The sequence below is a fragment of the Podarcis liolepis genome, assembly GCF_965112155.1.
Source record: "Podarcis liolepis genome assembly, chromosome: 16".
In the NCBI taxonomy this organism is placed as follows: domain Eukaryota; kingdom Metazoa; phylum Chordata; class Lepidosauria; order Squamata; family Lacertidae; genus Podarcis; species Podarcis liolepis.
Genome location: NC_139567.1, coordinates 8684785 through 8698867, shown reverse-complemented (window position 1 = coordinate 8698867; position 14083 = coordinate 8684785). Strand labels below are relative to the sequence as shown.

General features: G+C 42.8%; 1 protein-coding gene across 4 annotated transcripts in view; it reads right to left on the bottom strand.

Annotated features, from left to right (window-relative positions):
• UNC5D (unc-5 netrin receptor D) overlaps window positions 1-14083 on the bottom strand; it is a 426529-nt gene that overhangs the window by 107941 nt on the left and 304505 nt on the right. For 2 of the 4 annotated variants that reach the window (XM_083480386.1, XM_083480388.1), the window contains one exon: window positions 2046-2078. The exons of the other annotated variants lie outside the window; for them this stretch is intronic. In XM_083480386.1, coding sequence (XP_083336512.1) covers window positions 2046-2078 — 33 coding nt within the window. The remainder of the gene's footprint in view (window positions 1-2045; window positions 2079-14083) is intronic. 4 annotated transcript variants of the gene reach the window in all.

Genomic DNA, 14083 nt, shown 5'->3' with positions numbered 1-14083 from the left:
CATCTAGATTAACAAACATATGAACTATGTGTGGGTTGTTTTTGGTTTTTTAATTAATGTGAGTCATTTCATAGCTTTTGATCCGTTTGTTAAGTCTTCATTTCTAACTTTTAAGGCAAATCTTTTCTTTCCCACAAATGCATTATATAATTTTACTAAAGGCTCAAATGTTAAGTATCTAGATTTTCTGTTACAAAACCCAGAATGAGGGCAGAGGGAGGGGACATGGCTTTTGGTCAGTAAGGTGCATAGTTTAATTCTCTGTCCAATGAATCATTATTACAGAAATGAAAGAGGAATCACAAATGTTTTCTTCATCAACATTTTAAAGTAACTACAATGTGTTATACTTTGTAGCTCTGATTTTGCTGTTGTTGCAACAACAATGGCAGTATTAACTGTGAATGCAGTTGTGAATAGGTCTGTTGATGTTATTGCTTCAAAGGAAGATACATTCTGTGACCTTTGTGACTGCACCAATGCCACATACCCCTACCTGCCAGCCCCTTTGCCAACTCCCCTTCCCCCACACCTGGCCAACTCTTCCTCCTTTTACACCTCGCCTGACCAACCACTTCACAGCTTGCCCCAACCCTTTTTAAAGGACATTGAGAGGCACTCCAGAGAGCAGAAGTGCTCCCAACTCTCCTTTGAATGCCACTGAGCCACTGTTTAATGGGGGGAGAACTTTCCTAAACTTGTACGAGTAGATAAATGAGGCTGGTCTGGTGCAGACAGCTCCTTAACCCCTAATTCCTGTCTACCCCAATTCTGTTGCCAGTCTCTCTACAGTTCACCTCAAACTCCCCCATCCCCTCACAGCTCACCCATAACTTCCCCATTGTAGGGATGTTGATGGCGCTGTGGTCTAAACCACTGAGCCTCTTGGACTTGCCAACTGGAAGGTCGGCGGTTCGAATCCCTGCAACAGAGTGAGCTCCCATTGCTCTGTCCCAGTTCCTGCCAACCTAGCAGTTCGAAAGCACGTCAAAGTGCAAGTAGATAAATAGGTACCGCTCCAGCGGGAAGGTAAACGGTGTTTGCGTGCACTCTGGTTTCTGTCACGGTGTTCCATTGCGCCAGAAGCGGTTTAGTCATGCTGGCCACATGACCCAGAAAGCTGACTGTGGACGAACGCTGGCTTCCTCAACCTGAATGCAAGATGAGTGCCGTGACCCCATAGTTGCCATTGACTGGACTTAACCATCCAGGGGTCCTTTAACTACCCCATTCCCCACAGCACACCCCAAAATCCTCCTCCACCACCCCATCCCTTCAACACTTGCCCTGATTCAACAATCCCACCGTCACTGCCACTGTTCATGGGCGAGACGGGAATGAAGAAGAGGAAGCTTTTTCACTATCTTCCACTCTGCCACTACCACCACCATTGGCAAACAGGTCATGATGGGGAGGAGGAAGTTTCGCTCAGCAACCATGGCCTCCAGCAGCAACAAGGAGAGAACGGGGAGGCTTGCAAAATCTGCCCCTTGGTGTTCTGCCCAACCCCTTTGGCTACCTTCTCCTTGACCTCAATGTCCCTTTGCCTGCTGGAGCAGCTCCCCAGCACCCTTCTGCATTGTTGCCACTAACACTGCTGAGGCTGACAGAGTTGCATCAGTGTTGGGTCTGCAGCGGCAGCGAAGCAGGGTGGTTTCTAGGGGCCTGCAGCGGCCTGCCATGTCTGTTCCTCTGTGACTAGTCTGGGTCGCCTGCCGCTTGCTCACCCACCTCCAAGAAACACCTGCCTGCTGTTCTGCCACCATGACACAGCTGGCGTGCCCTCCTGCTGGTGGCCATGCAAACTGGAGTGTGACAACCAGTGCTTTTTTCTGGGGGGACGCAGGGGTACGCATACCCCTAAACATTTTGTGAATCTAAGTTTGGCCTCGTTGAGGGGAAGTATTTTAATATGAGTAGGAAAATGAGAGCACCCCTAAACATTTTTGTTAGAAAAAAAGCACTGGCGACAACTATTCTTCTTTTTACAAATAAATATTATATAGTAAGATATTAAAAAGTTACATGAGAAGAAATGAACTTACTTTGGGGTTTTATTTCGTGAAGAGGCTTTTTATCTAAAAAGAGGAAGTGAGAGAGAAGAGAAAGAGAGAAAGTTGCACTTAATAAATGCACAAGGAATGCATTTCCTAGAACACTTTCTGTCCAGCTCTACAAATGAAATATTTCCTCCTTGGCAGCTGACAATAACCATTTTTATGTAATCTCTCTCCCCGCCCTTCTCCCGGACATATAAATTCCCTTCTGTTTCTTTCATACTAAAAATAAACTACTTAAAGTGTTTGGGGGAGGGAAGGAGGGTAATTATCAATTTTTAAATTTCTGCTCAAATGTCCAGATACACACAAGGACAATTGCAATTCCAGTCAATAAGATTTGTGACACCGATTTCAACAGGATGCAGTTTCTATCCTTATCTGCCCCCAGACATGTATGGACGAATCTGAGAAGAGTGCAATAGAAAGGATATAATTTAAGCTGGCATTCTGCCTTGGGAGATGCTTTAGCTGGTAAAGTGAAATATTCTTTTCCATTGGAATTATTCCACCAAACAGAATCTCCAAACTCTCACGAGCACCTCTTCCAGATACTACTAATTCTATGCTAGATGCAAAGGAAAACAGAACAGTCTATCTAATCCAGTAAATTAGCTGCTACTGGATGAAAGCATAGACTGCGTTCAGACGATGATTTCTGAAAAACAATGGGTGCAAATTTGCTCTTGATATTAAAGTGGCCCTAGGCCCTAGAGGTGATGACTTGAGAAGTGTACAGAAAAGGAGAGAGTAGGGAAAATCTCACCGTGGGAGGCACAAAACAAGTTAAAAGACACTTTCCTCTAATATATGCTTGCTTATACACATTGTATGGTTGGGGAACCGCACCACAAGATCTGAAGAAGTGTGAATGTTGAAGGATAATTGTGTTTCAGCTCGCATATTGTTTCAAAAACTGGGAATTGGGTAGTTTCTCATTAAAATGCAAATAAATAAAGAAATGTCAAATTGTTTTGACATTGGATATTCTTTGGAGCCCTAGAATAGTCTTCAAGACAGAAGCCAACTCAGAGGGACTGTGGGTACTTTGGCTCCCACAATAAAATATTTGAGGGCTTAGCCCCTCCCCCGCTGATGGGCATTTCCATTCAAATGGTGTCTGTGCGCTGAGTCATGTGATTGATTATGCGGGGCAGGGCTTACCTGGGCCCCCACAATATTTAATTCAAGTAGGCACCCCTGTTCTCCAAAAGACCACAAATACAATGCTCTTTTCAAGCATCCTGGCTAAGAAGCCAACAAGATGCCCATGGGAATCCCAAAAGTAAGACCTGAGAGCATCAGCAATTTCCCTGTTTGTGATCCCCAGCAACTGGTATTCACAGGCATATTGCCCGGGCAGGCAGAACATAGTCATCATGGCTAGTAGCCACAGACAGCCTTAACGTCCATGCATTTGTCTAATCCTCTTTTAAAGTCACACAAGTTAGTGGACATTATGAGTTTCTGTTCAGAATATGGCTGCTTGCAAAAATCCTGCATGACTACTGTACAATCCCTGCACATTCAAACTGACTGAAGTTCATCCATGCAAGGCCTTAAAATCTGCACTGGAAGCTGCTATCGTGTTCTGAAACCTGCCACTCCTATATGAAGTGTGCCTGCCACAAGTACATGCAGGTTGTCTTGCCTGTTACGTGTAAATAATTTCAGGCAAAGCAAGGATTTTGAACCAGTATGTATGGCTTCTATTGAAGTTCAGAGTCTATGGTGGTCGCTAGTGCATCACACACAGAGAAATAGGACAAAGATTTGCTTAAATTTGCACATGCTCATTTATGCATAGATGCAAATTTAGGAATGCCTACTATAATTTAAATCAGGGGTGGGGAACCTCAGGCCCAGAGTGTTGAACTTCTTCTTCAGCACAGAGTGTGTGCAGCGAATGGAGCGCAGATATAAACAGCTGTCCACAATATCTTTTCTTTGTTTGTTATGTTTTTCGAAAATAAAACTAACGCTGCAAACCATCACTCACCAGCCAGTTTACAAGACCAGCCAGCTTACAAGAAATTTGATCAAATTAAATACAGTTTCAATTAACCAATTATCCTATCACATCCCTTCCTGCATCCGGTGCAGAAAATAACTCCCCTTTTAATTAGAGAAAAAGTCGAGAGACCACAGGTGTGCAGCTAAGTAGGTCAAACTGCAAACATACACCTCTGAAGCCCACCTTGTTCCTGAGTAGAATTATTGACCACTTTAAGATAATGAAAAACCAACACAAATGTACCCTCCTGTCAGGCTGTCTGTCATAGAGGCAACTGAGGGAATTATGTTCTTTCAGGAGAGAGTAGACCTTCCCCTTCATCCTTAATTGGCTGGATATCACATCATCATAGGGGTGGGGAAATAACAAGTCAAGGGGCTTGTCATTCTGCTAGTCTGGGCTGGAGGTGGATGCTAGAGAGACTTGATTTGCTCTATGAGCTGAATCCAAGGCCCTGGAAGTCTAATGGAGAAGCAAAGCTTGTTGGTCTGCTGTGAGCCCTTCCATCTTGCACTCAGGTTGTATGTATGAGCAAATAAAACCATATATCCTAAAGAAACCAGAGTCGTCAGTGACATTCGTTCCAAAAAAGCTGAACCCTGGGTAGGATTTGGCACCCCTGGAGTCTCTCGCTGTTCAGAGATTTGGGTGTAGCAACAGAAATGGACCACTTCGGGCATACAGTGGCACCTTGGTTCTCAAACGCCTTGGTTCCCAAACATCAAAAACCCAGAAGTAAGTGTTGCAGTTTTCAAATGTTTTTCGGAAGCCAAACGTCTGATGCGGTTGTCGGCTATTGTTTCCGGGGTGCCTGCACCAATCGGAAGCTGTGCCTAGGTTTTCGAACATTTCAGAAGTCAAACGGACTTCTGGAATGGATTAAGTTTGGTGCTTATGTTTTTGCTATTTATTTTGCATTTTTTGTTTTGAGGCTTTTTCAATTAATTTGTTTTTGTGGCTGTGTGGAACCCAGTTCAGCTACGGATTGATTGTGTGACTGCAGAAATGGATAAAAGCCCCCCATCCAAACAATGACTATCATCAGTGCAGGTAAGAATTTTTATTTTATTTTATATTTTTATTGTCTACAATACTTATTTATTTTATAGTACAGTACATTGATTATTGCTTTTATTTTGTGGATCAATAGTCTCGCAAGATAGCAAAATTCATGTTAAATTGCTCTTTTAGGGGTTGTTTTTAAAGGTCCGGAACGGGTTAATCCATTTTGCATTACTTTCTATGGGAAAGCATGCCTTGGTTTTGGAACGCTTGGTTTTAGAACAGACTTCTGGAACGGATTAAGTTTGAGAATCAAGCTACCACTGTACATAGAAGGGTTTAAGCCTCCACTTCATGTTACCACACATAGAGATTAATACCAGCAAGAAATATATACTTAGTAGTGATGGTGGAAACAACTGCAACATTCTACCCGAATTTTTTCTGATAACATCATCATAGAAATAGATGCTGTTTCCTGGTACACATCTCTGCACTGAACACTCTGCTTCACACTTGTGCTTTTCTGTCACTCACTAACCGCCGCTCCAAGGTGTAAACTAGCCCACAGACTCATACATAATGCATTGCAGATAATTAGCTGGCAGTCTCTTGAGGAAGAATTACATGTTAGAAGCAAGCCCTGATGGCTGTTTAAAAAAAAAAAAGATATAGCAAAGTAGGTTCAAGAAGGGGGTGAATTTCAGCAGAGAAGCAGTAGGTGGGAAGGGTGATTTTAAAGCGTGCATCTTCATTAAAGGATTGGAAAACAGCGCCTAAGTATAAATGCGGACTATTTGCATTGAAGCATGTTGTCACAATATTTGAAAATCACCACAGAACAAATAATTTAAATCGTTGTGGCGAATTAAATTCATGAGCAATATTTGTAAATCTATTTGCTTTGGCTTGCAAGAATTCATAATACAGGAAATCCAGTTCTGGACAAATGAGTCGGAATGTGGTATTCAACCAGCCCCCCCTTCATTAATAGCTCTTTTCAGATATTTATATTGCTTGTAAAGCAAAGGGGGTGTAGGACTGAGTATATTACTCTATCCCCCTCCCCACCCAATAGCCCTCCTTGACTTGGAGGTAGGTTTGGGTGACTCTCAATTTTTGTATCTCTCAGTTTCTCATTTTTTCCAATTTCAGTTTTCCATATTTCCACCTCAGTTTTCCATATTTCCACCTTAGTGATTTTTTAAAATTTAACATCCTCATAAAAATTCACCAGCATTTTAGCAATAATTTATCCTGATATAAAGACTTTTGTAGGCAATTTTGCCTAATATACACATTTCCCCAAAATACTTCCTCCAAATACAATGCATTTTTTTGCACGCAATTCCCACTGATATATACATTCCTGTGCATACTTTACCCTAATATATGCATTTTTTTGTGCTGCAAAACTACACTGAAGATTTTGGATATGTGTGATATTTGAAGGATGGCTATGTCCCAGTTCATTTCAGGAAGGGCAGAGCAGGTAGGTTCACCTTTAAATACAAATTGAATCAAATTTATTCCCCATGCTTATTTGGAGGGCAATCTTCCAAAGGGAGGCTCACCCCCACCCCCCATTCCAGAATCCTGGTCGTTCTAAAATGTATTAGGATCCTCCATAAGTACAGCAACTCTCCTACTTCAGACATCCGCCTGCCAGTTTGTGGAGGACAATGCAAGCAGATTCAGAAAGCAAAACTTGCACACTTTTCCCCACATCCTCACTTGTATTTGATTCAAATTTAGTGTGAATACCTGAAAAAGGCTTGCAGGGGACATTTGTGTGCTTTTCTCACCCATTCTGAAACAGAGGGGACCAAGATTGTTTCGGGTATTTTGCATACCAAATTCTAGTATGTGTGCATATATTTCTCATTTACCCTTGACTTCCTTTCCTTCTTCTTCCTCTGTTGGGGTGTGTGTGTGTGTGTGTGTGTGTGTGTGTGTGTGTAATATCTATCTATCTATCTATCTATCTATCTATCTATCTATCTATCTATCTATCTTGTAACACCCTTGTGGCAGGGACTCATCAAACCACTTTTTAAAAACCAAGTAGATGATTCTGTATAAGCAAACAAGTACAGTGGTACCTCTGAGGTCTGTCCTTAACCTGAATCCGTTCTTAACCTGAGGTACCACTTTAGCTAATGGGGCTTCCCACTGCCGCAGTGGCGCTGCTAGATTTCTGTTTTCATCCTGAAGTAAAGTTCTTAACCCGAGGTACCACTTCCGGGTTAGCGGAGTCTGTTACCTGAAGTGTTTGTAACCAGAGTTGCCACTGTGTTAGTGGCTGCAAAAAATGCAAGAATCAACTATTAGTTGATATATCTACTTAGAAGTAGTTATGGATGTGATGACAATCTTATTCCAGGTGCAGAATAATCATAGGCCTATTTATTGAGGAATAAGGCAAAGGTAAAGGGACGCGGATGGTGCTGTGGGTTAAACCACTGATCCTAGGGCTTGCCGATCAGAAGGTCGGCGGTTCGAATCCCCTCAACGGGGTGAGTTCCCTTTGCTCGGTCCCTGCTCCTGTTAACCTAGCAGTTCGAAAGCACGAAGTGCAAGTAGACAAATAGATACCACTCCAGTGGGAAGGTAAACGGCATTTCCATGCGCTGCTCTGGTTCAGCAGAAGCAGCTTAGTCATGCTGGCCACATGACCCGGAAGCTGTACACCAGCTCCCTCGGCCAGTAAAACGAGATGAGCACTGCAACCCCAGAGTTTTCTGCGACTGGACCTAATGGTCAGGGGTCCCTTTACCTTTAAGGCAAAGGTAAAGGGACCCCTGACAGTTAAGTCCAGTTGTGAACGACTCTGGGGTTGCGGTGCTCATCTCGCTTTACAGTCCGAGGGAGCTGGCGTTTGTGCACTTCCGCAGCCGGCGTACAGCTTCCAGGTCATGTGGCCAGCATGACTAAGCCACTTCTGGCAAAACCAGAGCAGCACACAGAAATGCCGTTTATCTTCCCGCCGGAGTGGTACCTATTTATGTACTTGCACTGTGTGCTTTCAAACTGCTAGGTTGGCAGGAGCAGGGACCAAAAAACAGGAGCTCACCCCGTCGCGAGGATTCAAACCACCAATCTTCTGATCGGCAAGCCCAAGTGGCACTGTGGTTTAACACACAGCGCCACCCGCCTCCATATTAAGGATTAACTCTATTTAATTCAATGATATTTGCTTCCAAGAAAGTATGTTCAGGAACCCCTGTCTTGAAGGGTTCCAAAACATAGGGGAAAGTCTGTGTGCAATGCCTACAACCACACCTAACAGGTGGATGTTAGGGGCAGGTCTAGAATCACGGATATGCTAACTCACTTTATTTATGACTCCCCTTCACATGATGCATGCATAAGAGAGACTCCTTTAGGAGGGAAGATGAATCTACATCTTTTCTTGCAGATTTCCTTACTGCTTACTAATACACAATTCTATTTCTTTTTTAAAAAAAGTTTGAACACTAATTCAGCCCTTCACTTATTTTTGAAGAGACCCAGGGAAAAAACCACACACACACACAAAAAACAAAAACAACGCAGTGAAATGTGGTATCCAAGCTCTCCCTTAAGCAGTGGGAGACTGCACTGTGCTTTTAATGCATGCTTATGCCATAATTGTCTGTTTGATGTTTGAACACCTGCTCAACCCCTCCCCCCCCCATTTACAGGAAACGTGTCTGGAAAAATGCAAAATGAAAGGTAACACAATATCTGCTTTGAAGACTGAGGCACTGGAAGGGGGGGGGAGCGATGACACATGTTCTACATGTAGCTTTGCATTTCAAGTACACACACCAGCTTGACCCAAGTGCCTTCTTCCAAGGAAGCCAGAAAGGAATTCTTCCCTTCAAGATTGAAATGTCAGAATGAAAGCTGCTGTGCATATTGAGGACAAACTTCTATCATTAAGGGCACAGCAGGAAAGGGGCAAAATACATTCTAATAAGATACCTACAATGAGATTTCTCAAACGTTCTATAAAGACGCTACCCACTCACTGATACAAATTGCAGGGCAATGGGTTTTTTTATTTTTTTTCCATTTCAAAATAATAATAATTCCCCCCCCCCCATTTCTTAGGTTGGGAGAGCCAACATGGTGGTGCCCTCCAGATGTTGTTGGACTACTGTTCCTGCTCTGGCATCTGGAGCGGTGCACATGCTGTGCACCCAGGAGTGGAGCTATAATAATAATAATTAATTTTATTTATACCCCGCCCTCCTCAGCCAAGACCGGTCTCAGGACGGCTAACACCAGGTATAAAACAATTGATTGAAATACAACTTAAAAACAAGATTAAAATACAACATTAAAATGCAGCCTCATTTCAGTAGGAACTCAAATCAAATACTTTTTGGGGGATGAAAACGTCAAGTCTTCACCAAGGCCAACTATCCAGACTGGTCCTACATGGACCAGGAAAAAAATGGCACCTGGGGCACCCCGCCCCCACAGCACCCCCTTCCTCCGCCAGTGTCTAGGCAGCAAAGATCAAGGATGCAGGAAACTGTAGTCCAAAAACTTGGGGGGGGGCATTGACTACTCCATTCTCTTTGCTGGTGTTGTGTTCCAGAGTTCAGCCCATCAATCCTTAAAACACTTGCAGGAGGGGGCAGGTTATAAACAAACAAGCATGGACTGGACTGTGCTGTGCTGATGGGGGCAGGGGGTTGAATCCAGCCAGATGCAGAGAGAAAGAGGTGAGGCTCAGCAATCCATACAGAGAAATAACAACCTGTTTGGGGTTCCTTGGGGCAGGGCAGCAGTTAGGAACACAGAAAACTGCCTTGTACTGAGTTCGGGCATTGGTGCATCTAGCTCAATAATTCCAGCTCTTTAGATTCTTCTTCTTTGGTGATCACTCGTAGCCGAGTAAGATTGTCTTCCATGAACACGGTTTTAACAATGGGTCCGTAGGTGACTGTGGAGGCCAATTCTGGATCCACACGTCCTTCCACTGTGGGGACATTGGTTTCCGGGCAGGAGTTGATCACGGTATGTATTTGCCAAGCATGCCTTCCTCTTAGTTTCTCCCTTTCATTCTGATTTCAAGTGTCTTCAAAGCCCATGACACCTTTGGTAAAGGCTGTTCTCCAACTGGAGCGCTCGCAGACAAGTGTTTCCCAAATGTTGGTGTTTATATTACATTTTTTAAAAAAATTGCCTTGAGAGAGTCTTTAAACCTCTTTTGTTGACCACCAGCATTACACTTTCCATTTTTAACTTCAGAATAGAGTAGTTGCTTTGGAAGCTCTTTAGATTAGATTCCTCCCAGCCCTTCTCAGAGATGCTGGCGATTGAAAACAGGTACTCTGCTGCTGAGCTGCAGATCATCCCTGTACCCTTCTCCCTATAATTTACACTATTTATTTATTTTAACAAAAAGTGGGGAAGTCTTCACAAGTCCCTTACTCTCAAAGCTCCATAACTCTGCCCAGGTGACTCAGTACAGCCTCAGTGGCACTCTGTACCTGTCCAGGTGCCCCACAGCCTCAGCATGTGACCATCACCCTCAAAGGTGCCGAAGGACACCTTTCCACCAAAAGTGACCAAATGAACAGTAAACCCACCTTATCTGCTCCCCCCTCCTTTCTCATTCATTCTCCCTCTTCTTTTAATTAGACCTGGTAGCAAAAGCCTGTCCAGTCTCTGAGTAGACCGGAACAACTGTCAGCCGTGCACTGCCAACACAAAGTTTGAACAAGGAAGTTGAGGAGGAAACTCTGCTTCTGAATGACAGAACTGGTTCACATATGTTTTTGGCCTTGCGAAAGGAACAGCGTTAGCAAGTTGTGCCTGCAAAAAAATAGCCTCAGAGATTACTTTTCTGAAGCTTTGCACTACGTTTCCTTCACAATTCCCCATGGGGAAAATCAGAGCTGGAAAGGCACATATTGAAACAAGAAGGAAAGGGGAGATAGAGAGGTGGAGAAAACGAACCAAGACAGGATAATTGCACCAATTCCTACCAGCTGAGAAAGCAAAAATAAACATGGGGAGCCTGAAGATTATTTGACGTATACATATAGTGTGACACACAAAGGAGTAAAGGGAAATGGGAACTTGAGAAATTTTATTTCTGTAAATTCCAGTACAAACTGGTCTGATCCACACCTGTGGACTAATGCATGGATCACAATATTGATCCTTCAGATTCTACAATTCTCCAAAATGAGCATTCTTGGCTAATGAGTCATCTTGGCTAAGAAATAATAATACCAAAATGTATTGCAAAATGCTAACTTTAGAATAAAATGGGTATTTGCCTACGAATATCTGTGCTTTTCTTTTTAAAAAATAATCACAGATTAACACAGAAAGGGGACACAATGGACTAATGAACAAGCACATGTCAAACTGACATAGACTGAAAATAGACTGCTCCATTTTCCAGAAAAAAATATATACCGTAATTCACATAGTTGAGAAAACATATTCACTTAATATTTCACTCTGATTGAACAAAGAGAGGTGTTCTGGATAAAATGCATATTCCTAGTTCAGATAAAGGACAGTAACATTGGCCAGACATGGGGAGCCTGTGATGATCTCAGCTTTATTCTTGTTTTCCACTGTTCTCCTGCAAGGGCTCACTCTCCTTCACAAGAAGGGGAGCACTGGAGCTGATAACATCTCTTTAAAAAAAAACAACAACTAGAAGCAAGTGGATACAATGACAAGTATGTATGAATGCAGGCTTAATGGCTCAGATTCCACTACCATGGTTTCAGAATCGAAGAGTGGCAGTTTTGTTCAGGTGCATGGACATAAACTCAGTGGTCTTACCAGCCAAAAGTTTCAAGACTTGATGGACAAAGTTCCAACTCCAAAGAGTATTGGTCTTTTGATGCTTTCCAAAACAAACTGCAATTATTTCAAAACGCAGTCACCAGGATGCCGGTAGGAGCAAAGCTGCCTCACTGCACTGTTGACTCATGTTAAGTTTGTGGTCCACTAGGACCCCTAGATCCTTTTCACATTTACCGTTGTCAGAAATAAACACAACTACTTTCTACATTTGTGTCTCTTGGCAAAAAGGGGAAAAAATATTTCCTTGACTCTTGGAGAGATGACTAGCTACAGGATCTCCAAAGCACAAAGTTTTCATTTTTTATTTCATTTTATTATTATTTTTTGCTTTGCTATGTTCCCAGCAGTGCACCCTTAACTTGGATCTTGATACAACACTAATCCTTTTGGAAAGAAATCTGCTATTTGAGCTTGTGTCTAGCAGCACAACTGGACAAAAGTCAAGGTTTTGTTTTCTACAAGCTTAAGCAAAAGGCAACATTTGAAGCCGCCCCTGTCTCAAGGACCTCCTGTTCTATCTGATGGGATTTAAACGCAAGCTTTTCACTAAAGCTAGTGGCTACATGAGGAGCAGATGCCTGTAACCAAACAAACAGTACACTAATAGGGGAGAAGATAGGGAGGGAAATGCCTAGGATCACCTTGTGTAATATAGTTTCAATCAGCTGCAGAGCTGAGTTAAAGCACCCAAGCACAAAGGCCTCACTTTAGAGACTAGCCTGGGGGAATGTTGGTTTTCGAGTATGTGAGATGTGCTGCCATCAACAATCCTCTTTTTGCATTTTAGTTTCTTTCAGTTTGGACATTCTACTGCAGTTCAGCTGCCACCAAATGCTACCTAATTTGTCTCACTGTCCCATTATTTCATGCAATTTACACCAGTTAAAGTTAATTAACAATGTAATAGTTTCCACACCTTTAAATTCAATGCAAAGGAAATGCAGTTCAAATGACGGACAAAATGCCATTGATTACATATCATTTGCAGACTGAAAACAACAATGAACGCCAGTCGGTATTGATTTCTGTTCTGGACATGGGATGAATAAATGAACATTGGTAATTTCCACTTCTTTTTCCATTTCCATTGGATTTCATGCCCCTGAAGATTTCCCATGAGGAAATGTAGCCCTCAGGCTGAAAAGCATTCCACCTTCCTGGCTAGGGCACCATCTGGTCTAGGACTAGGGCTGTGAGGAAAGGCATGAAAATGAACTTCCAGAAGCTTCAGCAGCCTGCCTGACAGTGGGTTCCTCATCAGGACCAGCAAATGCAGAACAATTTGTGCAAGATAAATGCAAGGAATCAGAATCTGAGTTACTCTGTCACAAAAACATGGTTTTTCCAGAACTGTAAAATATTAACAGGTATGGATCCAAACATTATACCGCTTAAATGAAAGTGAGTTTCTCGGTGGCAGCATTTGCTGTGGTTGTTCTGTCCAGCTGTGAGCAAGTATTTGGCTTATGGATGGGCACAGTTTTTTTGGTCTTTCATCCCACAAGCAGCAAGTAGCTTTTACCCAGCAGTTTAAAAGGAAACTAGGCCAAATGGAATGTGTCCAGAGGAGGATCGGGAAGGAGATCAAGTCCTATGAGGAATGGTTGAAGGAGTTGGGCATGCTTGCCCCAGGGAAGAGACAATATGATGGCCATCTTCAAATATCTGAAAGGCTGCCAGTGATGGATCAATTTTTGTTTTCTTTTGCTCCAGAGGAAAGGACACAAACCACTGAGTTTTAATTTCCAAGAAAGGGGATTTTGAGTCAACATTAGGAAGAAACTTCCTGGTGGAATGAACTGCTTTAACAGTGGAACAGATAAAAGGTGATAGACTCTTGTTTGCTAAACAGGCTGGGTGGCTATCTTTAAGGTGTGTAGTAGCAGTGGATTTCCAGCATCAGCAGGTGACTGGATGAGATGACATTTGAGGTCTCTTCCACCTCTATGACTCCGTGATGCATTTTAGCTAACATGCATAGTGCAAAAATACACATAGAAATACAGGGGTTTACCTAATGAGTACCCATAGCAAAGAGTTCATTTCTTGCACAGCAAGACAATCAAGCAGAAAACAGCATGATGGATTCATAGGAACAGAACTCAATAGATGTTCACAGGTCTGTACACCAAGGAGTCTCACTCTACAAGAACGATCATTGCTTGAAAGGGTTTAGTAACCTCTG